The sequence below is a fragment of the Gopherus flavomarginatus genome, chromosome 5 (assembly GCF_025201925.1).
Source record: "Gopherus flavomarginatus isolate rGopFla2 chromosome 5, rGopFla2.mat.asm, whole genome shotgun sequence".
NCBI lineage: Eukaryota > Metazoa > Chordata > Testudines > Testudinidae > Gopherus > Gopherus flavomarginatus.
The window spans coordinates 46,820,884-46,848,349 of record NC_066621.1 but is presented as its reverse complement, the minus strand read 5'-3'; the positions used below and the strand labels follow the sequence as shown (position 1 = coordinate 46,848,349).

General features: G+C 43.5%; 1 protein-coding gene across 2 annotated transcripts; it reads left to right on the top strand.

Annotated features, from left to right (window-relative positions):
* The first annotated feature begins 2,314 nt into the window (after positions 1 to 2,314).
* On the top strand, positions 2,315 to 22,314 carry GATD1 (glutamine amidotransferase class 1 domain containing 1). Of its 2 annotated transcripts, none has more exons than XM_050952967.1 (8): positions 2,315 to 2,463; positions 4,494 to 4,570; positions 7,921 to 8,026; positions 9,355 to 9,462; positions 10,164 to 10,258; positions 12,885 to 12,978; positions 14,647 to 14,758; positions 16,839 to 22,314. In XM_050952967.1, exons 1-8 carry the CDS (start codon positions 2,370 to 2,372, stop codon positions 16,843 to 16,845), a joined length of 693 nt encoding a protein of 230 aa, XP_050808924.1. In that variant the 5' UTR covers positions 2,315 to 2,369; the 3' UTR covers positions 16,846 to 22,314. The 2 variants fall into 2 exon arrangements, with proteins under 2 accessions (XP_050808924.1, XP_050808923.1); XM_050952966.1 differs by having other exon boundaries at positions 16,836 to 22,314.
* The last annotated feature ends 5,152 nt before the right edge of the window (positions 22,315 to 27,466 follow it).

Below are 27,466 nucleotides of genomic sequence, written 5' to 3'. Positions count from 1 at the left end.
GTTTGCCACCCAGGTATTAATATATATTCTGAGTTAATTAATAAGGAAAAAGTGATTTTATTACATACAGAAAGTAGGATTTAAGTGGTTCCAAGTAATAACAGACAGAACTAAGTAAGTCACCAAGCAAAATAAAATACAATGCGCAAATCTATGTCTAATCAAACTGAATTCAGATAATCTCACCCTTAGAGATGCTTCAGTACATTTTTTCCTCAGACTGGACGGACATCTTCCAGGCCTGGGCACAATTCTTTCCCCTGGTACAGCTCTTGTTCCAGCTCAGGTGGTAGCTAGGGGATTCTTCATGATGGCTCTCCCTTTGTTCTGTTCCACCCATTTATATATCTTTTGCATTAGGTGGGAATCCTTTGTCCCTCTCTGGGTTCCCACTCGCTCCTTCTCAATGGAAAGATACCAGGTTAAAGATGGCTTCCAGTTCAGGTGACATGATCACCAGGACTGGCGCTAGGGGTTTGAGCGCCCTAGGGGAAAGCAATTTCGCCGCCCCATGTGCTGGTCCCGCGGCTCCGATGAAGCTGCCGCAGTCATGCCTGCGGGCGGTCCACTGGAGCCGCGCGAGCAGCCGACTGTCCGCAGGCACGACTGCGGCAGCTCCACCGGAGCCACGGAGCACCGGACCCTCCGCAGGCACCTCTGTGGCAGCTCCACCGGAGCCGCCGGCCGCCCCCTCCAGCAAAACGGCGCCCACCATTTATTCTGGCGCCTTAGGCGATTGCCTAGGCTGCCTAAATGGTAGCGCCGGCCCTGATGATCACATGTCAATGTAAGACTTCAAGCCTTCATTTCTCCCAGCCTGACTCACAGGAAGGCTTGCCTGCAAACAGAGCCATCCACAGTCAATTTTCCTGGTTGATGGGAGCCATCAAGATTCCAAACCACCATTAATGGCCCACACTTTGCATAATTACAATAGGCCCTCAGAGTTATATTTCATATTTCTAGTTTTAGATACAAGAGTGATACATTTATACAAATAGGATGACCACACTCAGTAGATTATAAGCTTTGTAATGATATCTTACAAGAGTCCTTTTGCATGAAGCATATTCCATTTACATTATATTCACTCATTACCATATATTTATAAAATCATATAGAGTGCAATGTCACAGTATGTCCAAAATTTGACCAAGTGAAGTGGCTCTCGAAATCTCAGTTTGCACCTGCCTACTAGAGACTTTAGAGTTTGCTAAATTCTCTGCAGATTCCATCTGCACCGACTATGCTCCAGCCTTCCCATTACAGCTTCTACCTATGACCAGACTCTGCCTGCGGCTGTACCAATTCCGTTCTCCACACAAAGACTGAGTATGCACCTACCAAAGACTGCAGATGCTTAGCAGGATTGTTGCTGCAAATTGCTATGGCTACTCTTGGCAGCTAAGGGCTGATGTGGTGCTGGGCAGAGGAACTGCACTGAGAAGCCAGGGAGTGGACTGGAACTGGGATGTGGAACCACAATATTGGGTGTGGGATGAGGAGCCAAGGTACAGTGTGGGTTTGGGATGAGCAGCTGGACTATGAGGTGGAGCTGAGGAGTTAAGGACTGGAACAAGAGGCCCAAGAAGGGCAGGTGGGGGGGAGACTGGGACAAGGAGCCAGGGGAGCATGTAATTCAGTGTTTCTACATGATGGAGCTACTGTTTTTTCAGTTTGCTTTTTTAAAAGCTAGGAAATTACACAACAAAGAAAACAAAACAAGAACAGCCCCACCTAAAAAGAACATTAAACTTACAAACTCAAGCCCTTGAAGTTGGAAAATGACAGAATTAAGATTACCCTTATGCAGCATTAATTTTGACCCCTCATGTGTTTGCCTTAGGCTACTGTCCTCATTAATTACATGATCACAGGGTTTTTATTTCCCCCCAGGACCCCAACCACTCAGTGCACAGGATGCCCCTGCTCTGGGGCTGAATCAGGTTGTGTAGTGAAGGAGGCTGTCAGCTGCAGGACCCCTGCAACCAGCAGTGTTCATTCTGGGCATAGCCTAACTTTGAGTGCTTCACTTTGCAACCTTAACAATGCTAACGGGGGGGCGGGGGTAGGGAGGTGTCCCGCCTTTGTACGGCCCCCAGCCCCACACAACCCCGCCAATGATTGTCCCTGCACCCGTGGGCACCACAACCCCTTTCTTGTCCCCTCCCCCCGGCCAATGACACCCCCTCTCGGCCCCATCCCTCTGCCCCGTGAGCCCGGGCGCTCCGCGGGTGTGATGGGAAACAGCCGAGCGGGGCCGGTAGAGGCCCCGCCCCCCGCTCTAACCGGCGCCGTCGCGGCGCCTGCGCGGTGCGGCCGGCCGGGCCCGGGACCATCCTCTGGGGCCGTCGCCCCGGCCCGTCCATATGCGGAGGCAGCCGCCGCCGGGCCCCGCCAGCGCCATGTCGGAGCGGCCCGGGAAGCCCGCCTGCCTCATCGTCGCCAGCGCGGCCTCCGCGGGTGAGTCACGGCCCGGGAAGGGGACCGAGAGCTGGGCCGCCCCTGCGGCGGGAGCCTGCCCTGGCCGGCCTGGCGCCGGTGTCCGGCCGCCTCGTCCACACCCGCCCCAGCGCGGTGGCAGCAGGGGCCGCCCCGCTCCCTGTGCCAGGGCCCTGCTCTGCCTCCTGCTTCCCAGCCCGGAAACCGCCTCCGCACCGCTGGCAGCGACGGACCAGGTAGTACTGGCCCGGGGTGAGCCCGCTGCCCTCGGCTCTGGGGCAGCTGAGGGTCTGTGCCAGCCCCCGGGTGTTCATTAGGGGGAGGAAATGGAGATGCTGGGTGGTAGACCTGGCTGGCAAACTGAGCTTGCACACACAGCCTGATTGGAGAGAGATTTATTAATCGCTTCCAGCAGAAGAAAGTCAGGAACAAACACTAAGAGCCTTCAGAGGAAGGTTGGTCTGGTGGTTCAGGTGCTGAGCAATCATGAGATGGGTTCAATAGGCAGCTTTGTCAGACTTCCTGTGTGTCCATAGGCAAGTCACTTAATCTTTCTATGCCTCAGTTCCCTGTCTGTAAACCAAGGATAATAATACTTCCCTGCCTTCCAGTAGTGTGATGAGAATGAGTTCATTAATGTTTGTGAAAGGCTCAGCTACTGTGCTGTTGCAGGCTGTAAAAATACCGTAATGGCTAGAACGTGCTTTGAGCAGAACTTAAGATTTCTATAATTAACGTGTCCAGGCATGATCCTTTCCCATAGTTCTTTATCCTGCTACGTCAGATGCCAGGGGTCATTCTTTTAGAAATATCTGAAGATGGCACAGTCAGTGCCTTTTTTGGAGCCTTTTTCAATGCACATTGGAAAAAATAACCCCAACTATACATACAATATGATGGGGGCTAATTTAGCTGCAATGAATCAGAAAAAAGATCTTGGAGTCATCGTGGATAGTTCTCTGAAGATGTCCATGCAGTGTGCAGAGGCAGTCAAAGAAGCAAACAGGATGTTAGGAATCATTAAAAAGGGGATGGAGAATATATTATTGCCCTTATATAAATCGATGGTACGCCCACATCTTGAATACTGCGTAGAGATGTGGTCCCCTCATCTCAAAAGAGATATACTGGCACTAGAAAAAGTTCAGAGAAGGGCAACTAAAATGATTAGGGGTTTGTAATGGGTCCCATATGAGGAGAGATTAAAGAGGCTAGGACTTTTCAGCTTGGAAAAGAGGAGACTAAGGGGGGATATGATAGAGGTATATAAAATCATGAGTGATGTGGAGAAAGTGGATAAGGAAAAGTTATATACTTATTCCCATAATACAAGAACTAGGGGCCACCAAATGAAATTAATGGCAGCAAGTTTAAAACAAATAAAAAGGACATTCTTCACACAGTGCACAGTCGACCTGTGGAACTCCTTGCCTGAGGAGGTTGTGAAGGCTTGGACTATATCAGGGTTTAAAAGAGAACTAGATAAATTCGTAGAGGTTAAGTCAATTAATGGCTATTAGCCAGGGTGGGTAAGGAATGGTGTCCCTAGCCTCTGTTTGTCAGAGGGTGGAGAGGGATGTCAGGAGAGAGATCACTTGATCGTTACCTGTTACGTTCTCTCCCTCTGGGGCACCTGGCCTTGGCCACTGTTGGCAGACAAGATACTGGACTGAATGGACCTTTGGTCTAACCCAGTATGGCCATTCTTAACGTTCTTAATTAATTTTTCATTGGTCTGGGGCTTTAGATTTTGTTGCTCTCTCGAATTTCATTAACACTGACTCTGCTTGTATTGTTCCTGTTTTTCAACGCATTACATTTTCTAATGCCTTTATTAAAATACTAACATCAAGTGTAGAGTGTGAGTATGATACATTATTTTTGTGAATATTTCTCCTTGTGTTATTAAAAATGCCCCTAGGCCAGAGGCGTCTTTTAGTGACCTGAAGGCTCATTTAACAGAGGCTACTTGGTGAACTATGTACTGTACAGTGTAGCTGGGTTTAAGATATGATGATTCTTTCCTTAAGTTGTCCAACTCTATTTTCCAGGTGTGTCTGCCCAATCCTTTCTTCATTCTTTTACACTGGCTAGCGCTGCTTTTAATCTACAAGTTGCCACTCCAGGGGTAAGTGTGAGAGAACAGCAATTGACACCAGTACAAACTATGATGGTCTGAAAACAACCAATCCTCCATTAATGTATAAACTAGTAATAATGAAAAAGTATGGTAGCCCTTTGTTGAGAGAATTCTGGTCATCTTTACAGATGAAGGCCCTTGACCTTTAAACTCTTACATACATGCTTAACTTCAGTGAGAACACTCATATGCATAGAGATAAACTCATGCATAAGTGTTTGTAGGATTGGGGTCTATGCTGTTACATTAATTAATTAATAATTATAAAGTCCTTTTGTTTTTTACATTCTAAAGCAGGGGTGGGCAAACTACGGCCCAGGGGACATATCCAGCCCTCCAGACATTTTAGTCCAGCCCTCGAGCTCCTGCTTGGGAGCAGAGTCCAGAGCTTGCCCCGCTCTGGCACTCCAGCCAGGGAGTGGGGTCGGGGGCTTGCCCCTCTCTGCACAACTGGAAGCAATGGAATGTCCCCCCATGGCTCCTACATGTAGGGGCAGCCAGGGGGCTCTGCATGCTGCCCTCACCCCAAGCACTGTCCCTGCAGCTCCCATTGTCTGGGAACTGTGGGCACTGGAGGGGGGTCATGCTGCTGCTTCTGGGAGCTGCTTGAAGTAAGCGCTGCCTGGAGCCTGCATCCCAGACTTCCTCCCGCACTCCGACCCCCGGCCCCAGCCCTGATCCCCTTCCTGTCCTCGAACCCCTCGGTCCCAGCCCGGAGCAACGTCCTGTACCCCCAGCCCCACCCCAGAGCCCACATCACCAGCTGGAGCCCTCACCCCCTTCCACACCCCAGCCCCCAATTTTGTGAGCATTCATGGCCCACCATACAATTTCCATACCAGAAGTGGCCCTCAAGCCAAAAAGTTTGCCCACCCCTGTTCTAAAGGATGCTTCCTGAAATACTGCAAGAATTGTAAAGGGGATCTACAAAGGGAAAAAAACATAGAAATTGTGCTCTCTTTTTCTTCTTTATGTTGTATAAAGAAGGTTTGAAAAATCAACTTCCTTCTCCCCCTCTCATCCCCTCAAAAAACCGCAACAAAATCTTTTGTTGCTTGTTTTGTATACAAGATGTTTTAGTCTTTCTGGCTGTGGAAGATTATGACTAGAGAACTAGGAAAATGATGACATCATAAGAATCAAGATAGTAAAAATTGAGCAATAGAAATGGGAAGGGTTTTTTCAGACTTTTAAAACTGTTTGACCTAGAATCTCTGCTGCACATAGTTTCTGCTTGGTACAGCCAGGGGAAGCCCTCAGGAAGCCTGTTGCATCTCCGTGATTCTCAGGGTTGATCTGTTCCTGTCCTGGCATAACTTAGAGCAACTGAGGGCAGCTCTAACTTGCATCACTGGCAACAGTCCACAGGGTTTACTCCCCATTTGGATATAGCCATACGATAACCAGCTCTGGCCATGCTCCTCTGCCTCTGTCCCTATACTGGGGCGACAGGAGTGTGTGTGTGTTTAGCATAGGAGGCGGGTATGCCATCTTTGCACCAGCTGAGAGTTCCTGTACACCAGAGGAATTCTCAGCTGTCAGATCTGGCTGTTTTCTAGATGGCGCAGAGGGATTGGAATTCCTACAGAAAGTCTGACCCTTTGTGTTTTTTGCTAACACTTTGACCACGTTAGTCATTGAAGTTAAAGGACGTCTTCATTAAAGATTCTTCATTTTCATTTAAGATGTTAAAACCTTTAATAAAAACATTGTGTGTGCTTGCACAGGATCAAGGCCTTAAGTTCTGATATTCAGTCTAATATTTCCCTAGCTCGAGTGTATGAATTATTGGAAAAACAAACATGTGTAATTGATTGCAAAGTATCAAATGGATCATAAAAGGACAGCTAAGTAACTTTTACATTTAGTCTGGCAAAAAGTACCGGTGTAACACTTCTGTTCAGTTGCACATAATGAAAAGTTGTTTCCCACAGTCCAAACTGAAATTGCCTTCCCGCAAAGTTAATAAGAAAATGACTCGCTTTCATTTGGCACTGAGATTTTTGTGTTATTGCCTCATATACAAACAAGTAAACTGAAATAAAATGTGCTGATCCAACTAACAACATGGAACTCATTAAATAAAGGGACACTTTCCCCAGCATTGCTCGATCTCTGTGCTATGTTTACCTGTTCTCATCAGGCAAAATCTGGAGTGGACCGTTGAGCCTTATGTAATATCCTTTGGGCTTATTTAAAAATTTAGTTGTTCATATCACTTTTATTTTGATTAACAAGTTTTTCAGAAATTTCTAAATGAGTTTATTGTAAAATACATTGAATTGGATAACTACATGTGTCAGGAGACTGATAATAGGAAGTAAATCTGCTCACTTCTGGGTCAGTAGTTCAAATTCATTGTGGGCTAACGGATTAAAAATTGCCATCTGACAAATGCTTGATGTTTTCTCTATTTCTAACAGGATGGAATTCAAACTTCTGACATCACTCTTGAGAAATTAGTAATAGTTAAGTCTGGTTGCTTGTTGTGTTCCTCACAACAAACAAATGCAACACTTGTAGTTTAAACATCATTTTCCAATACAATAACTGTCACTGATAGTTTTAAAAACATAAAAACATGACTAACTACAAAAAATTGAAAAGAGCCAATTGTGTAGAAATTCATGGAAGAGCTTTAGCTCTGTAATAGGCAGAACAGAGTGAAAAAGACTCTTAATGGAAATACTCACATAATTTGTCAAATTGACAAATATACAGCCATACTACTGGGAGAGGCCTTTGTCTCTGGATCACCAGTTAAAATCCAGTCCAGGACAGAAGTGACAGAAAATCATTACCATTTTATTACTGAAACAAGTTCATTTCTAACAGGTCACACAAATCTGCATCATAGTTTGGCGCTAATCAGTACTCTGATTTCTGCGTCTAAAAGGCCAGGGATTAATTGGGCCCTGGAAGATGAAATATCCTCTTCTCAAACAGAGGCCAGGTCTACACTAATAATACTTTGCCAGTATACCTATAGTGGTATACTAGCTTTTGCCAGTATAGCTTATTTCAGACCCCCTGAGCAAAATATGAGATACTGGCGAAAACATGTCTGTTAGAGGCTTTTGCTGGCATAGCACTCCTAACAGACACCTCTGTTCCTACAAAAGTTTGTAGTATAGAGCTCCTCTTAGATATGGCTTCTTGATTTCAGGGTAAAGTCATCTTGGAGAGGGAAAGGCCTTCTCTGTGGGCAAAGAGAGAACTTTTGGTTCCAATGAGCACTAAAGTCCCCGTAAAAAAGAAACTCCACACATTTAGAAACAAACTAAACAAAAAACTGTGTAGTGATATTAACTACTATCTTTGAACAATGATTCAACTAGGGGAAGTTAATTGACTTTGTTGATGTGAATGAGAGCAACATGCGTTGGATACAGGACTTCCGAATGAAATCTTATGCAAATCCTGCCAAGTTGGAGTCAATTGATGGTGAGTATCTTTGAGGTTAGCCTTTCATGTCTCCCCTTTATATTGTGAAAACAAATGCTTCTGAGTGCTAAACCTGTGGGAAGAAAGGAGCAAAAAATGTGATGGGACCTGTGTTTTTGGAGATAGTCTGTCAACTTGCAGAATGGGCATCACTATTGTCTTCCCGCTCTAATTGCTCCAGCTATTCCTTCTTAAAATGGTCTGGAGAAGCTGCATCATCTGTTGCAAACGGACTGCATAAGTAATCACTGAGACAAAAACTACAGGAAGAGATGAAACTATAAAATGTCTTTTCTTCTGTTTTTATTAACATGTGTACTCAGCACTGTTCAGGCAGAATATGCCTAACAGAGTACCTTCCCCCCAAGCACTTACAATTAAAGGCACGTGGATGCAGTGCAATAGAATACAGGAAAATTACTGAGTGTGTTGTAGCTAGATGAACTGGTCTTAAGAAAATTTATTAAGGAAGAGTGGGAGAAGGTTTATGATATGCTAAATGATAGGGTTGTTCATGAAAGAAGATTTAAAGTCAGGAGTGGGCAAAGAAGTCAAAAGGATCAATAAGGAGAGAAGCTTATACACTGTGGAAGAAGCATGAGGGGGCTGTAAAGTCAGACTGAGGAACTGATGTAGGCAAGAAGTGAGATGGGGCAGAGCCTTGTTGGAAATGAGGACCAGGAGCTTGAATTTATCTTTCTCATCATGGATTTTGCCATGCATTTCAGCCAAGATATGGGGCCTGTCTAGGTATTGCAGCGGACCTCTACTCCCTAATGTAGATTGGGAATAAGCACTAGGCTTGAGATGTCTTTCCCACGATTGAATCAAAGTTGTGCTAAAAAATTCTCACTCTTAAACAGAGGTGTGGTTTGGGTTTTTTCTTTTGTTTGTTTTTGGGTTTTTTTGCATCTTAATTTTTTTCTTAGCATGTCATGGGCAAGCAGTGAAAACGTTAGACTAATAAAAAGCCAATATTTTGGCGACATACATTTGCTCCTGAAGAAAGGGTACACTAACCTAGGCATACTGGTAACTATGGGGTCAATTAAAGGGCTTCTGCTATAGCAGATGGAAGAATGGTAAATCTTTGGCTTGTTAAGAATATCTCTTTCTCCTTCCCGAGCTCTGGACTTTATAGTGAGACACATAGGTATTTTATTTTTATTTAATTTCTTTGGTATATGTTTTTATATATTGTGCTGTGTGACTGACTTTTTTATGGAGTTGTTTTTGTTTTGTCAAATAAATGTTGGAAACAAATCATGCTCAGATATTTTTGCCTGTTAATATGGTCCAAACTTGTATTATTCTCTCTTCCTGACTAGGTGCTAGATACCATGCCCTGTTGATTCCTAACTGTCCAGGGGCTTTGACTGACCTTGCAAACAGTGGATACCTAGCTAGGATATTGCAGCACTTCAGCAATGAGAACAGTAGGTAAACCCTATTGGGCATCTTTAATAAAATCCAGAGTCTGTATGTAATTCATTACTTCATTGTTGGTCCATGCAAAAGTCCATTTATCTTGCAGTGATCACTTGTAGGCATTGTAATGGAAGAAGTGGTGATGGGACCAGCAAACTTCAAATTACTTACACAGTTGAAAGAGTGCAGCAGCATCAGAACTGGGAAACTGTTCTAGATCAGTGTGTCCCTTCACTTAAAAAATAGCAAAACGTTCCTTGTGAAAAGAGATAAAAATAAAGTGTTTTGAATGCTTTTGAGAGTGAGAAGAGAATTCCTCTGCCTTACCAATGCCCAGAACTGGAGTGATGCTCCCTGTGAGTTAGATGGAACTTTTAGTTCATAGCCAGTTGCACAGTATTCCAGAATCCTCTTCAATAAGTTCCTCATTCTGCAAAGAATCACACGTGCTTTAATTTAAGCATTTAAGTGTGAATAGCCCTGTTGGAACTACCTCTGTTAAGCACATATGTAACTCTGAAGGATTGGTCCCTAATGTCGTACATTGGTACACAGAGAAAACAGTAAAGCCAAAGAGAATGCAAACAATGCCTCATAACATTGTTTTCAGAAAGGTAATATACAGTACCTTAAAGGATATTATTTTGGCTGTTCTAACTTTCAGGATATTTATAATTAAATGAATTTCTTAATTCTCTTTGTTATTTAGAGCCTATTTGTGCTGTGGGACATGGAGTTGCTGCTTTATGCTGTGCCACAAATGAGGATAAATCGTGGGTATTTCAGGGATACAGCCTGACAGGGGTAGGTACTGTGAAGCAAACTTCTCCCAAAGTGAGGATTTCACTGTGCATGGGGCAGTGTAATTTAGTGTGGTAGTGCCAGGGATTTTGGTGTCATCCTCAGTCTTAAGAGACTTTGGGCCAAATCAAAAATAATCAGTCTGACATGTTCTGCAGCTCTTGAATAACAAGTTGTTGGACTGTCATTGGCAAGGGGTGCTGTAGGGCAGGATGGTGAGCTGTGTAGGGGCCCAAGACTGCACATGAGGGCTCTGCTGCAATTCAGCCTTGCTCTGGTGAGTGCTGTCAGTCTCAGAATTTTATTTCTATGAATGATTTTTGCATGTTAAAGGAATCTAACTCAGAAAAAGCTATTTGTACAGAGTAAAATAAATTCAAATTCAGGCTGCCATTATTGATCTCTTGCTTATCCTGTTGTGCTGCTAGGCTGTAATGTCTCAGATCACCCACAGACTGTCACCTATCTGTGCAGGCTCTATTATGCATTTTATTGATAAATGAGTATAAACATTTTTAATGCAACTTAAAGGGGAGAGATATAGCTCAATGGTTTGAGCATTGGCCTGCTAAACCCAGTGTTGTGAGTTCAGTCCTTGAAGGGGCTACTTAGGGATCTCGGGAAAAATCAGTACTTGGTCCTGCTAGTGAAGGCAGGGGGCTGGACTCATTGACTTGTCAGGGTCCCTTCCAGTTCTATGAGATAATATAATATATGGAGATATACCTGTTGTTATTAACTTTTGTAGTTGAAAATTTACACACAGAGTCAGGAAATTAAAATTTATGGTTTCCTCAGAAGCTGTAACGCGGACTCCTGGTGCATATATATTTGATACCACAGTATACGCTGATACTTTTAATGTAATATGTGCATTGTGGCCTAGTTATTGTCATTAAAGATGCAGATTTGTTTAAAACGATGATGCAGTTGTACATTGAAATGTGCAATCAGACACAAACACTGTGTTCTACACGGAATCCAAGTAACTGGGCTCTGCAGTTTAGAGATCACGATTAGGCAACATTTCAGGGGGGTTAATCTCCTGCATGTTGTTTACTGGATCCAGGCATATATTTTCTGCTGTTAAATTAGTTGTCAGTGTCATGCTGTTGTGTGAATGCAGAAGTGGGAAGTTCCTTTATGTCATGGTTGAATGGGCTGACCCCAAAAGCAGCAAAGTGGAGAGCTATCTTTCTACCTCCCTTTCACCAGCACTGCAGGTAAAAGTGCCACAGCAGTAGCTGACAGAAGGCAGATTGCTCATGGGACAGGGTAAAGGGCTTGTCCAATAATCTTTTGTTTAAGAAAAAGTACGTCTTACGTGTGATGATTTTGTGTGCATGAATGGTTGAGTGTGAACACCTTCTAGACCATAAAGAACTGAAGGTCAGGCTGTGTTTTATTTGAAAGGTAATTTTTCTCATATTTGCATTAAGGTCTTGGATTGGTTCTGTGACGCCCAATGTCATGATTTGAGAATTGTTGATATACCTGCCTGCCCATCGTGGGTTACCTTCTTGTTTGTGTGGTGTGTTTATTTTAACTTTATAAAGTGCTAGGGTTCAAAAATATCCCCATGTGGATTCCATTAAGATACAACATGATAGGAAAACTAACACCTGTGTGAGTAAGCAAGCAGATGTAATGTACAATGTGTCAGGCTGGAATAGCACCATGTCTTGGGGTGTTACAAATCATGAGGTGGAGTCAAATGCCTTTTAACATCCAGAATTACAGAATTCCAGCTAAACATACTCATGGAGTATTTCACTGTAGCTATAAAATGGCCCCAAGCTTTCTAGCTTTTTACAAAACAACATAGTCTGTAATTCTATCCCAATTTATCATGTTTTGTGGGTACAAAGCTTTGCTTATCTCTTCATGTAGGTGATTATACTGGATTTAATGCTGATAGAGGTCAAGTAACAAACTTTTATCAGAGATAGCTTTCTATTACCATTATTGCAAAACAACTTGAAAGTAATCAATTGAAAGTTTACTTAAGTGGAATTATATTTATAATTACAGAGCTTGAGGGTGCATTGGTATAATGCAGTTCTCAGTCAACTATTGTTTTCTCAGAAGCTTCTCTCCTGGTTTCTGGGCATGATGTTCTTCTACTCCTTCCCTGACACTGGCCGACTGTTTTCACCTCTCATTATTTAAGATTTGCAGAGACTGCAGAATCAGAGAAGGGAAAAGAGCAGAAAAACCCATGACATCCTCTGGGGACATTGCTTTGCTATTCAAATTAAGTGTGACGTTCTCAGATAGTGCCAACACCAAATCCAAAAATAGACAGAAGCTTCAGATTCTTAGTCATATACTGTTGGTGCCACTGTGAGGTACTTGTGTGCTTAACCTTTTTATGCAGACTGAGATTGACTCCCATGAGTGTTTGCTCCCTAATTTAGATATCTGTAGGATATTGGATATTGGGGTTTGGGTTTTATTTTTTAACTACTCCAAAAATAACTTCAGTTGCATGTTTTTATTTAAAATTTTTTGGAAGAAGGAAGTGAGTAGAAGAATAGATTGTGACCGAATATTTTCCTTACTGGTTTTGATCGGATCTGTCTTATGTAAAAGCTAAGCAGATTTATCTTATTCTCCTGTTTCTTTTCAGCCCTCTGTGTATGAGCTGATAAGGCAGCCCAGTTTTGCCAGTTTGTCCATTATTGTGGAGGACTTTGTGAAAGATTCTGGAGCGACTTTTAGTGGTATGTCACTTTCTGATTGTTAGCCCTTCATGTCTTATGAATGATTGTTGGTGGGTGAAAGAGCTTTTATATCGGGGTTGGCAAACTACAGCCCACAGACTGGATCCGGCTCGTTGGGGTGCTGGATCCGGCCCGTGGGATTGCCATCCCTGTGGCACAACGGGGCTAAAGCGGGCTCCTTGCCTCCACCCTGGCACCGCTACTGAAGTAGCCGGCACCACGTCCCTGTAGCCCCTGAGAGAGCAGGGGGCAGAGGGCTCTGTGCGCTGCCCTTGCCTGCAGGCACTGCCCCCTGCAGCTCCCATTGGCCAGGAACGGGGAACCACAGCCAATGGGAGCTTTGGGGGAGGTACCCCCAGGCTAGGGCAGTGTGCAGAGCCATCCCAGAGCCACTCAAGGTAAGTGGCGCTGGGCCGGAGCCCACACCCCCGCTCTCCCTGCCCTGAGCCTCCTGCCGCACCTCTTCTGCACCTCAACCCCCTACCCTGAGCCCCCTGCAACACCCCACATCATTCCAGCACCCCAACCCCTTGCCCTGAACCCCCTCATACACCCCGCACCCCTCCTGCACCCTAACCCCTTCTCCTGAGCCCCCTCCTGCACACCGCACCCCCTCCTGCACCCCGCACCCCAAACCCCTGCCCCAGCCCTACATTCATGGCCCCGCATGCAATTTCCCCACCCAGGTGTGGCCCTCAGGCCAAAAAGTTTGCTCACTCCTGTTTTATACCTTTGCCACACATGTGAGAAGGGCCATTACAGAATGTGCTCTGTTACACTCTGTTAAAATAAAATGCAACACATGCTAAAAGACCTGGAAAGTTAAAAATGTTTTTCTGTTACTCTGCCAATCAAGCCTTTTGTGTGTTTAAATAGCAGCTTTCTCCTTTCTAATTAGCTGCCTTTTCCTGATTAGTTCAGTAATGATATTCCGGCATCTGATGTCACAGTCACTTCCATGGTGACTACTTGTGATGTCATACAGATTTGGCTGAAGCTTTACTGAGTGGATTGAGCAGCAGGAGGAGTATGTTCAGAACTAAGCCATTTATACCCACCCACGCATTTGGATTATCATCATCAGTTGTCAGGAAGGAGGTGGAATACAGAAAAAGAATGACAGTTTAATGGAATTTCATAATAGTATGTAAAAAAGTTTCATCAAGGACAAAAGATCAAAGTGGATGGTGAAATACCAACATGTTATCCTGATATACTGGTATTTGCTAGTATTTTCACTGGACAGAAAATCTGTATCATTGCAGCTCTTTGTAAGGCAGTGATTGCTAACCTTGGTTTCTTCCATGAGAGGTATTTATAATGCATTGCATGGGTGAATGGAAGCTAAAGAAATGCACTTCAAAATTTGTTTCCCAGGTTAGCCTCATGAAATACCCAGGGAACTTGATAGAGGACTGGTACAAATAAAGGGCCAATCTGTCTATCATTCCATGCAGGCAATTCCTGTTGAAATCCTCAGGAAGCTTTTGATTGGAGGATCAGGTTTATCTCTATCTTGTAGACAGCTCAGCATATCAATTAGTCACCAAACACTATGTCTATTTGAAAACATTAACTTCTGTACTGCAGTCTCGTTGGATGTGTGAAATAGAAATTATGAAGCAGTGTCCATTGACATCAGTATTTGAATATTTTTCTCTGATTCAGCCAGCAAGCCAGATGCCGTACACATAGTTCTGGACAGGCACCTTGTTACAGGACAGAATGAGAATTCCACTGTTATAGCAGTCCAGAACCTTATTAATCTCTGCAATGGCAGGTGAGGAAATATGGGTAAAGGACCATGGGGATGGATTCTTTGACCAGAAATATTTATATTTCAGGAATAACTCTGAATAGTGCCACAAAGACAACAATTTTTCTGATATAACAGCAGAAATAAGAGTCTTTTTAAATGGCAGTTTAACTACATGTTTTGTCTCTTGTGTCTTAATTTCCTTTTACTAACAGCATTTTTGACTTACAATTATTGGGTTTGAAATGCACAGCTACACACGCAGACTGATAAAGGGAAATATGGAATTTGGGTTCACTCAGTCTTTTCATTAGGAGAAATTTTTTGTGTGTAAATTCTTAGTGTCATAGTTTCAGGGGAATGTCACCTGTATTCCCCCCATCCATGGTCCGCTCCAAGGATTCCCAGTTGGGTATCATGTTTCCAGCTGCCACTTGTGTCTGGGCAGGGACTCTTGTCCCGCAGCCTTCTGAGCAGGGGGTTTTAAAGCTGCATAGCTCTCCTTCCTGACACTCTGATATCACCAGCTAGCCAATATGTCTAAAGGCCAGCACCTGTGCTTTGCTTTCTCACTTAGGGCTGTGAACAGTTATTGACAACAGTTAAAAATTACCACACAGTTCTTGCTAAGCAAGCACCTTTATTATTAAGGAATAAGCATTGCAGTAAAAGCATAATAAAAGCAATGCACGGATTTAAACATACCAGGAGTCACCCATCAATTTTATTGGACCCTTGTAGGCCAAAATCATTCCAATCCTTTCACAAGGGTTGGGGGTCCTCCTTGGAGATAAGCTTCTGTCCATTTGCTGAATCAGAAAGAAGCCCTGTGTTAGTTCAAGCTCATCCTTTTATACCAAAACCTTGTCTCTTAGGCCTTGTCTATACTACTAAGTTTTGTCACCAAAAACTGCCTTTTGGTGACAAAAGAGCAAGAGTGCACACACTACAATGGGACTTCTGTTGTGAAAACGCCCGGTTTTGGCGACAAAAAACTTCCATTCCTATGAGAGACTTTTATCTTTTCCCCTCCCTTTTTTGTCGACAAAGAGTCAGTGTAGACACTGCTGATTATTTTTGTCGACAGAACTGGCTTCCGCCAGTATCCCACAATGCCTGCCCTGATTGCTCTGCTCAGTGTTTTGATCTCTGCTGCCTTGCAGGCAGGCGCCCCTCCCCTTTCAGTGCTCCAGGAAGTATCTATGGGCTGCTCCGCTTGAGGAACAAAATGCAAATAATTGGAATGCTCCTGTTCTGCCCGGCACTAGGAATGGGCTGCTCCGCTTGAGGAACAAAATGCAAATAATTGGAATGCTCCTGTTCTGCCCGGCACTAGGAACACAGCAGCATGGCATGGAGAGCTCCCAGAGCTGCTCATGATGCTGCTCTCGGCAGCTGAGGGGGCTGTGGGAGAATTCGGAGAGAATCCCAAAATGCGCAGCTATCAGCTCTTCCTTCCCACAACACTGCACTGTGGGATACATACCCACGGTGCATTGCTCACCCTGTCGATGATGGTGCCCCCAGTGTGGACAAGATCTGTTGACAGAGGGAGCAAGTGTGAACACCCTTTGGCGACTTTTTGGTGTCGTCAAGTTTTGTCAACAAAACTTGGTAGTGTAGATAAGCTCTTAATCTCTGGAAAACTCATCATGAGCCAGTATATGCAAACCACCATGGGGGCAGTACCTTTCTAAAGTTGTTTAGTCTCAGTGACTCATCTTAATCACCACCCACTGGTTTTAAGTTTCTGCAGGAGCTGCAGTAACCCTCCACCATGGAGAAGAACACAATCATGAATAAACCATTTGTAAATTTACTACATTTCCCCCCAAAATACTGCATGGGATTGCAAGATCTGTCATACTTTGAGCTTTGATAACTTAGTATTTGGGCAGCTCCATATATTGTGTATAGTAGGAACAAACAGATTTCAGATATTTGTTAATAGGTTGGTGGTTTAATTTGTTTATTTCTTGGATCTGCCAATACGAAAGACTGCAAATAACAAAAATCTGGATGGGGTTAGGTGAATATCAGAAGTTCCTTTCCACCTGTGGGCTAGCTAGCCATGTCATGCTGTTGGATGTGTTTCATTCAGCAGGAAATGAAGGAGCCGGCCTCCTTGTAGCTGGAATAGATGAAGAGCCAGAGAGACTGAAGATTTTCTTGTCTGTGAATGGGATGTCTTGCTGATGAAGAGGGCCATCAGCACTTCTGTTGATTCTGTGATCATGAAGAGGCGGTACCAATGTACATGCAGAGTGGATAAAGCTTGTGAACAAGAAAGCATTTACATGTGTCACTCCTTAAACATGATCCTGAAATAGTCTCACTTATGTTTCTGGTAGTGAAACTTTTCTTGCAGATTTTCTCCCCCCTGCCCTTGAAAAAAGAGGTTTCTAAATTTTACATGGGAAAACATCCTAAAAAGAGCATATATATGTATAGTACCAACACTTCTCCTTGTGCTAAAGGGAAGAGATCCCACTCCAGGGCTATATGATGTCAGCCCTTAGTTGGGAATCTGATAATTCAGCTCCATAGCAAAACAGTTCTGGAATACTCTCAATTTAGGTCCATTCATTTATCAGCTGGTGCCTGTGGTTCAAATATCAAACTCCACAATTAATGCTGCATTGAATTGCAGTTTGAAGTCTATTCTATACCTCTGTCCAATGAGTCACAAAGTTGGCTCCAGACTCTCTAAATGGATATTTGAAAGTGTGACAGATTTGAGATATAAAGAAAAATGCTTAGATAAATCCTGCATGAGTGCAACTTGAACAATTTAGTCTGAAGCAGCTCACCTTGACGATACCATTGACATAATGTGCGCTTTTCTCATTGTGTATTCAGGTTAATACACTTCTTTAAAAAATCTGCTCAAAGGTTGTTTTAAAGGACCCTCTAAAAAGTCATTTGCAGTACTGTCTTGTGCAGCGTGTATTATGAATTTGTATTGTTTGGATTGTCAGAAATATTGACCTCTGGCAAGTACAGTGCGATTGTCTGTTCTTGGAATTAATTTTATTACAGAAGTAAAAATCTAGAAATGAATTTACTTGGACCAAATAGATTTCATCCTGCACATAGTTTCTTAGTAGATCAATGACTCATTCTCTTTGCATTTCATATTGAGCATGTTATTGGTTCCTTTCCATCCATTTAAAAAATGAAAGGGACCATCAGCCCACGAAGAAGGGTTTTCCCTCCACCTTAGTCCTAACCATGTGAAAGCTGTTGCCAGAAGGGATGCATTCATGGGTTGGTTTTTTTTCCATGACTGAAATTGAGACCACCCTTTTCTGCAGTATTCTCTAGGGAGCAGGACTCATGAAGTTTCTCCTGGTTTCATTTTTTCTTAAAGGGAGCATGAGATGCTGTAATCATAGTCATCTGGCAGACCAGCCTTGTTTCCTTTTCTGAGGGGAAATGTTTATTAGCTCTACTTCCTCTCAGAACTGGTGTGTGAGTTTAAATAATTTGCTATGGGGGTTTCCAGGCTTTCTGTCTGTGTTGTAAACTGAAGCCCTGCTTTTAGATTTGCACTTATGATGGAAATGTTCATTAAATCTTCATCCCTGTCAGCTTCTGTCAAGGATTTTCTTTTAGTTTCTTCTCTGCTGCCAGAACATATGTCTCAGCTGCAGTTTTTGGTGGACCATCCAGTGAAATGATGTGGAACATCTATTTCAGTAGCATGCAGAGGTGGGGCAGTATGGGACAGCTTCTGAAAGCCAGCAACAGTCGATGTAAGCAACACAGTATCTACGCTCACGCTTCGTCAACCTAACTACATCGCCATTGACTCGACGCCTCTCATGGAGGTGGAGTTAAGTCAGTGTAACGGGCCAGTTATGTCTGTGGGAGTGAAATTTTACTGTAGATGCTTACATAGATCAGCGTAAGCTGTTTTGCTTCTACCTAACTCTAGAATAGACCGGGACAGAGATTGGGGCCCCATTGTGGTGGGTGATGTACTCACACAGAGCAAGAGATAGGCTCTGCCTCAAAGAACTTACAGTCTAAATAGACAAAACAAAGCCCTGTCCACTAGACCAGAGGTTCTCAAACTGGGAGGCAGGCCCTGGGGGCGGGGACAGCACATGAGCAGTTTTAGGGGGGAAAAAGACTTACTGCGCACATTTTGCCCACAGCAATGAATAACTAGCAAAGCTGATTCCTCCAGACATTGTAGCTCCTCAGATGGCGCTGTGCATTTGACTCTAGATGGCACTGTTCATATTGATGGGTTTCTGTTAACCTTGCATCATACAAAGTTGCTGCCATCTGTATAGTAATCTGTTTGCTACGACACTGCGTGCACATTTAACTGTAAGCATCAAGCACAATCGCTGTTTTGCTTTTGCTCTTATTACTATGGATCATTGGCTCTGTTTGAATCGAAGCCTTACTGTTTTTAATATTTAAGTAAGAGCTGCATATTGAGGGGTGGTTTTTTTTATCGGTGTGTATGTATACTTGTGTGGTAGGAGGAGGGGGCATAAACTACTACAGACACAAAGAAGGAGAGTGCGATCAAACAAGTTTGAGAAATACTACACCAGCCTACGCTGCCTCCCATCTCTCTCTAGAATGTTCCCAGCTTTGATAGTCCATATTCCTGCCTCTCCCTTCATCTCTCCCCGCCACCCCCATTTTAAAAGCAGTTGAGAGAAACCTAGTTCTCTAAGAGCAGGAAACTGAAAGTTGCTCTCAAGACTGCCAATCTTTTCTGCTTTTATTTTTCTTAACTGAAACATTTAGGGGCCAGTAGAGAAGACTTGTTATTTCACCAAGGCTGATTTCACCCAGAATTAGAGTCCCAAGTACTATTTTTTTCCCCAATGGCAGCTTGAACTAGAAGTGTGATGGCAATAACTTGTGGTTTTGAAAGCACAAAGTGAAACATAACTTAATTAAAAATAGTTTTTGATTGGATTTTGGTAGTAAACTGGGTTCTATTTCAAGCTGTGCCTTGGGCTTCCTACCTGATTTTGTGCAAACTTAACATCTCAGTCCCCCCTCTGAAACAAGGGACTTACAACCACGTTGCTATCTCACGGGAGTGCTGAGGCTTGATTCCTAATTGGCAATGTGTTTGGTGACCCTTGGATTGAAGATGCTAGATGAGCTCAAAGTATTAAAAAGGTAACTATCCATCGTAACACTTTCAGTTGTAGCTGCTTGTCATAAACAGATGGTTAAGGGTTAATGTCTCCTTTACCTGTAAAGGGTTAAGAAGCTCCGTGAACCTGGCTGACACCTGACCAGAGGACCAGTGGGGGGACAAGGTACTTTCAAATCTTGGTGGAGGGAAGTTTTTGTTTGTGCTGTTTTTTTTTTTTTGTTCGTTCGCTCTTGGGGCTAAGAGGGACCAGACGTACACCCAGGTTTTCTCCAATCTTTCTAAATCAGTCTCTCATGTTTCAAAATAGTAAGTACTAGCCAGGAAAGGCAGATTAGTCTTGTTTGTTTCCTTAACTTGTAAATGTGTATTTTGCTGGAAGGATTTTTACCTCTGTTTGCTATAGCTTTGAATCTCAGACTTGGGGGGGGGAAGTCCCTCTAGTCTATATGAATCTGAATACCCTGTAAGCATTTACCATCCTGATTTTACAGAGATAATTTTTTACTTTTTCTTTCTTTAATTAAAAGCTTTCTTTTTAAGAACCTGATTGATTTTTCTTTGTTTTGGAATCCAAGGGATTGAGTCTAAACTCACCAGGGATTGGTGGGGGGAAAGGAGGAAGGGAATGGTTAATTCCTCTTTGTTTTAAGATCCAAGGAGTTTGGATCTGTATAGCTTCCCAAGGCAACCCAGGGAGGGGAAAGTCGGGGGGGGGGAAGGAGGGGGGATGGTTTGTTTCTCCTTGTTTTAAGACCCAAGGGGTTTGGGTCTTGGGTTTTCCAGGAAAGGTTTTGGGGGAACAGGAAGTGAGCCATATTTTGGCTGGTGGCAGCGTACTAAATTTAAGCTAGTAATTAAGCTTAAAAGTGATCATGGAGGTCCCCACTTTTTGGACGCTAAAGTTCAAAGTGGGGAAAAGACCTTGACACTGCTTATCTATTTCTTTTGCCTCTTGTGACTATCTACTAAACTTTGTATGCACCTATACGAGGAAGTTTTCCAGGTTAATCATTGTAAAAAATATGTATATGTTAACTGTACTACCTAATATTTTTGAGTGCCTCTTTGTTCTCACATTATGGGACTAGAAGAGGCATCTTCCCTATATTTCATGATTCCCTCTTGTGTGCCCTTTTTCTGTCTGATCTAAATAGTCCCCATATTGGAGCCATTTTTATTGCAAAGCAGGGAGTAGGCATTTCATGCCCTAACAAGAAGTGGCTGGATAGGTGATGCATAATGTCTGCTTGCACTGTCTGATGAAAAAAGAACATTGGCTGTTTGATAGTGACCTGATTTCTAATAGCAAAGTAAGTAAGTGATTTTGAGAAGGAATCCCTCACCCTGATGTTCATGGTGGACTACCAAGTGATAGCCTTAGAAATTTTAGTGACACATAGTGAACGACTGACGCTGACACTATTTTTAAAAAATACAGTTTTCATACAATGCGACCAATTTAAACTCAGGGCTGTAGACAGTGCTAGGCTGACAGAAGAATTCTTCCGTCTACCTAGGTGCCTCCTCTCAAGGAGGTGCATTTACTACTACAGTGATGGAAGAACCCCTTCTGTCACTGTAGTGAGTGTCTACACTGGGGTGGAAAGAATGTCAGGCTGTCTTACAAAACATGTCCAGAGAGCATGTTAGCTTTGGGAGGAGTCTTTCTGTTCTTTGGTCACTGAATAAAAGTGCAAGGACACTAGCTTCTGCTGAGTGGAGCAATGAAAGGGGTAACAGGATGAAAAAGGGGTAAAGGTAACTGCACAAAGGAAGCTGCGGATACTGTTTGGCTCAGGCTTTTTTAAATTTTGGAAGAAATCCTGGACTGAGAAAACATTGTAGTGATTTCAGATGGTGAAATATATTTGATTTATTTAGAAATGCGGTTGCTATATCATTGCATTACTAAAATATGTTAGGGTGAACATTGTTACAAAAGTTAGTGCCATTTATCCCCTCCTCTCCCTCACACATACCAGAGCACAGAGAGCTGATGTCACTTTTAATCAGCTTCTGTCTCCTGACAAACACTCTGGTCCCCTCGCCCCTGGAGGGGCTGATAGTCTCAAAGTTACAGTTTTCATAATTGAAGAACTATTGGAAAATGTTTTGAAAACAGCAACATGTCTCTTGAATTTGCTTCTCAAATGCCTATATGGTATGTTCTTCGCACCAAAACTACTGTCGTGTTTAACATTCCCATTCATTTTGAAATTAGTTAAATGCAAACAAAGCTGAAGTACAGGCACAGAGAAAGAAATGAAAACTTAAGTCATTGTTATGTGCCCAGCTATTGGAGCATGTCTCAGCTGTCCCTCATTTAGTCCCAAAGTTAAACATGTGCCACACAAATTTGGCATCCCCCTCATTTTATTCTTGAAAGTGTATTTACATCAGACATAAATAATCAAGAAACTGCGGTTGTGGAAAGAGTGTTGCTAAAGATATATATATCCCATGGCATTTGAAGTTTCCTGCCTGAATAATTTTTGTCCCTTTTTGAATCTGCCACACGTTGTTATGCAGAGTATTGTTCTGTGTTTGGGTCTTGGCAGGTTGAGAAGTATGCATAGTAGGCATCTCAGCTCTCGCATCCAAGCAGCAACCTTTATTATGTGTGTCAAGTTTCCATCAGTAGAGACTTAAATTTGTCCCTATGCCTAACAAATAGCAAGTGTACTTTTAATATTGTAAAAATGTCAAAAAAAACAGTGTCAGTGTCACTCTAAAGAAAAGGCTCTCGCATTGTCTGAACATATCTGCTTTTTTTTGTTATTTCTTAGTATGGGTCTTGTTCTCACACTTGGACTTCACCAAATTGAGAGGTGAATACTGAATAATAACTTTCAGTGTGTATTTCCATCTTTTTCTCAGTTTAAAATTAGACTTGTAATACCTCTTAAAATCCAGTTTTCTTTTGGCTTATTGGCATACTAAAACACAGCTGCAGACATTGTAGCAGCCTTGCAAATGTAAAAGACACTTTGCCCAAGGCAGTGCCTCACCTGAACAAAGAAACTTTTATGATTCCACTGCAATGGTAGTTGAGACATCTGCTAACATTGTAACTGGCCCTTTGTGGAATGAAGAAAATTGAACTCTTCCATAGTCATTTTATTGCTGCTTTGGATCTGGTATAGGGTTAGTTATCAAGTGGCTTTAGAATTCCTCTCAAAATGCCCTTTGCTGTGATAGTCTCATATTCTTAGGGATACATTCCTGTATGGCACCCCCACAAAGGACTTCTTCAACAGCAGAAAGACGATACACACCACTGTGCAGCCCAGCACTATCCCAACCACTAAGGCAGTGTAGTTGGTACCTGCAGAGAGGAGGGAACGGAGGCAGATGTGAGAAATGTATTCAGGAACCTCCAGGGGAGAACCATCAGATTTTAAGTGCTGGAAGTTGTAGGACAGGCCTCACCCTTGTGAAATGTTCTAAACCTCTTCTAAGCACCAAAGTGCTAACCGTTGGTTTATTTTGATACCCTGTCTCTATCTCTGGAAAAGAGAAACAGAGGCAAAAATCCAATAAGCTGCCAACAAGCTCTAGTGTTCAAATGGTATTTGGGGGTGCATTGTGATATTCATGAAAGTGAGGCACCAGTATAACTCAAGAGTTGTCCCCAGCCTGCCAGCTGTCCGCATACAAAAATCTCTAGTTTGAGTTAGGTGGTACTTTAAAGTCTAACTAGCTGGGCTGTCAGAGGGTGCAGGTTGAAGCTCTAATGTAGGTGGAAGCTCTTGAGAAAAGGCTGCTCTCCTTTTATAGATGTTTGTTGCTGTTTAGAATTTTCCATAATAAGGTTGCTCCCATGCTCTCACGCACACGCAGTAAGGCCTTCCATGCCCTACCAATGGAAATCATTATTTGTATTAATATCTCTCTATATTTCAAGATGCACAGGTCTACCTGGAGTCTCCAAAGCAGCAGCTAAAGGAAAAGAACGTTAATATGGCAGTTTGTGCTTCATTGGTAGTGGGTGGCATGTACGTTTTGCCGTCTCACTACAACTACACTTTGGAGCCACACCAAACTCTGCTGCTGATGGCTAAGAAAGGAGTGGCTTTCTTTCAGTGATTGACGGAATGATCCCTATACATCCCTTCCTTACCCCTATAGTGCTACCGGGAGGCTAGAGGACTGTTATCTGGCTACTGCATCCCCTGTAGCTTGTATACTCATGTATTCAGCATTAATTACTAGGGCTTGTAAAAGCTTTTTGTCAGATAAGATGACTGATATGGGCACATGGGGAGTATTTGGTACCTGGTACTGCTCTGCCCAGTGGTATAGAATCAGCTAGTTCACTCCCCTCTGAGTTTTATATTTTTATGTTGTGATCTAGTATCTTGATGCGATTATGCAACATTGTGATGCTACCAATGAACATATAATCACAATGCTGCAATGCCCAAAACAATCCGGGGGACTCTTGGCCGTGTAAACCTGATTCACACACTAATGGACATTGGGATGATCTCATTTTTGTAAAATCAAACAAACAAACAAAAAAACTAAAATGAGGACTATCTAATATTTTACAAGTGACAACCTCCCTCCAATTTTGAGGGGTTGTCTGCACCATTGCCTATGGCTCCCCCATTACTGTGAACATTGTGGTGCCCTAGAGATTGCCCTACTTGGAAGTCAAAACCTAGAGTGACCGCTAACTCAGACAGGTCCAAATGCCACTGCTGTAAATTCTGGGCATAAGCCCACTCTGCCATTTTTGTAAAATCATGTGCTTGGTGATCATTGCAGTCCTCAAAAACCAAAGTCTTTGTGGTGGCGTGGAACCCTGTGCAACAGGTGCACCCCTAGAGCGAGCTGCTGCTTGTTTCTGTTACATAAGGGCTACGAGTTCAACAATCCTATATTCTCAGTGGTGAGGTTGGTGCTTTGGGATAATACACCAACTGCTCCCAGCCTTCCCTCTCGCAGCCTGTTTTAGAAGAGCCTATTAAGTAACACATGCCTCAGAAATCGAATGACCTCTTACCGTTGGAAGGGCCCTTGGTGATCTGGATTGGCCCAGCGGTGATCTGATGGATCTTTGTTTCTAATATCTTCCATGGCGAATCGTTGCTTTTGAAGGACCTGCACCCTGAAGGGCATAGCCTGGACCTGTTCAAGCTGCGGCATAGCTTCACGTCGCAAGTTACAAACACCCCTAGAAACAAGGACAGCTGGCTTTAAGTCCTAGCAGCCTTCACAGTCAGCAATATAGCTCCAAGCCTCCTCTACCACAGCCTGGGAATTGTGACTATTCATGGTTCTGTGGCAGAATTTTCCCCTTGGGTACACGCTGCAGTTTTGCCGTTTGTGTCACTCGCTCTCCTTCATATTCCTGAATTTGGGATGTGTATGAAACAGACTATTTTTGTGAAAATGTTATCCCGTTTTCCAGCCAGCTCTACTGCAGACGTTTTTGTGCAGCATTGTTTGTGCCTGTATTTCTGTGCATGTGCAGGGTGGGGAGTGACTTGTAGAAATAGAGGAGTTAATTTTCAGGAGCTGGATGGAGGAGAGTTTCTCTTTCATGTTTTACATGTTCTGTGGGAGGAGGAAGCTAGAAGCCAGGTCACTCACTTTTCGGAAGTGTGTGATGTGTTAAAACGTGGATGGCACTAATGTAAGTATGGGTGTGTGCCTGCGCAGCTCTCTGGGTATGTAGGAAGAGGCAGGGATGTGTATTCTTTTTCTCTGTATCAGTGAGGGAAGTATCTGTATGTATTAATTTGAAGGAGATGGATGGGAGAAGGTGTGTCCTTCATGTTTCTAATGTGTCCATTCTGGAGGAGCTGAGAGAGGAGCCCTTATACCCTATTTGCACAGTATCGCAGCCTGTGGAACACCTTGGGTTCTCGTCCCAGTATCTCCCAAGAGCCCAAGTGTGTGGCAGGACTGAGCTAACAGCTATAGTGGTAGAAGAAGGGGCAAAGTGATAAAGCACCTCAGGAATGGTGTCGGCTGCTGCGGAGAGCCTGAGGCTGTACACGTCCTTGGAATCTTCCAGAATCACTTCTTCGGCTCCCCCTTTCTTGACTCTCTGCAATGTTTCTTCAACATTAAAGAATCGCTAACCTAGGCCCAGTGTCATTTTTAGAGACATTCCACATTTTTAGGAAAGGAGGAACCATTTCTCTGTCAAGTTTTTGTTTCTTTCTTTCTTTCTTTTTAATGGCAGCTCTGTGAAGGTGCTTGGAGGTTTGGGCTATTACACTTTGTCCTAGGGATGAGCTAGTGATCTTCGTTAGGAACCCAACATAAAATAGGAATTGCTATATTGAATCAGCAGTGCTTCCTCTAGTCTTGTATCTTGACTATTCTGCCTTTCCCCCAGCACTGTTGTGGTAGGTGGCCTATTCCCCAAAAGGCTAGTGGGGTTGATAGCAATAACATGTAGCAGCAACTCTTTCTCAGTGGATTGTGCCAGCCAGCCCCCTTCTTAGGGATACAAGGAGGGAGGTTTCCTGCACCCTCTTTCTTTCACCCTTGCACATCGACAAAGGGCTGGGCACAATCTAGCAAAATCTGCAGCTTCTGCAAACATGAGAGAAAGCTGAGACCTCTTTGATTTTGGATTACTTTTTTTAAATAGACAAAGCAGCTCTATATGGCCTGGAGAATCTAAGGCAGACTGGGATTTTTCAAAAACCCCACAAGGTGGTGCCCTTGCACCACACAAACCTCTACATTTATACTCAGCCAGTGCCACACTTGATGAATGAAAGATTAAACGCATAAGCAAAGTGTTAGGGTTTGCAAGTAAACTTCCCTCTACTAATTCCTAGCATTTTACATGCTACTTTTATTTACCTGTGCCCTGTGGGTAATCTGCAGCTTCTGCAAGAGAGAGGAAGATGAAAAACCAATTAAACCACCCCCTTTGGCAATAGTATGCAATAGGTATTCATCTACAATTAATATTAAACTCAGCTAGTGAGCAGGAGGTTGCAGACATAGCTGGCCCTTGCCATGTGCTATGATTGCTGTTGCATTAAGCCCCACTCTCCAGAACCACGGAGAAGAGGAGGTTAGGCTTGCTAGCCATGAAGTGAGGTGTCTACACTCCTCTTATGCCCACCTTTCAAACCTTCAGCCAGTGACAGAAGCCTTGGCTTCCCCACCCCAGTGCCACTGTTCCCTCTAAGATGTGTGTGTGTGCGCACACAGATCCTAAACCCTGCACACATGAGCGAAACACCATGTGCACAAAAATTTGCACAGAAGTACAACCATTTGCACAGAAGAAATTTTTTGCTCACACGGCCTGTCAAAAATCAGAGGGAACAGTGCCCAGTGCCCTATAATAACGTACCCAGCCACACTGACATAGACCCCACCCCCGCCACAATTATCCTACATGCGTCACCCTAATGGCTAATCCCCCAACCCTAATCTACCCAGCTAAATACTCCTTCTCCCATGGGTTATGTATGTCTGCCTGCCTGCCACCTGCACCTCTTCCTGTGCACAAAACCTAGAGCCAGCCCACCCTGCTGTGTAAATCAGCAGCAAGATACCATATCTGGGATAGTCACTCACAACCCTGGGGGGTAAGGGGCCAGGACAGCAGTTTAGTTTAG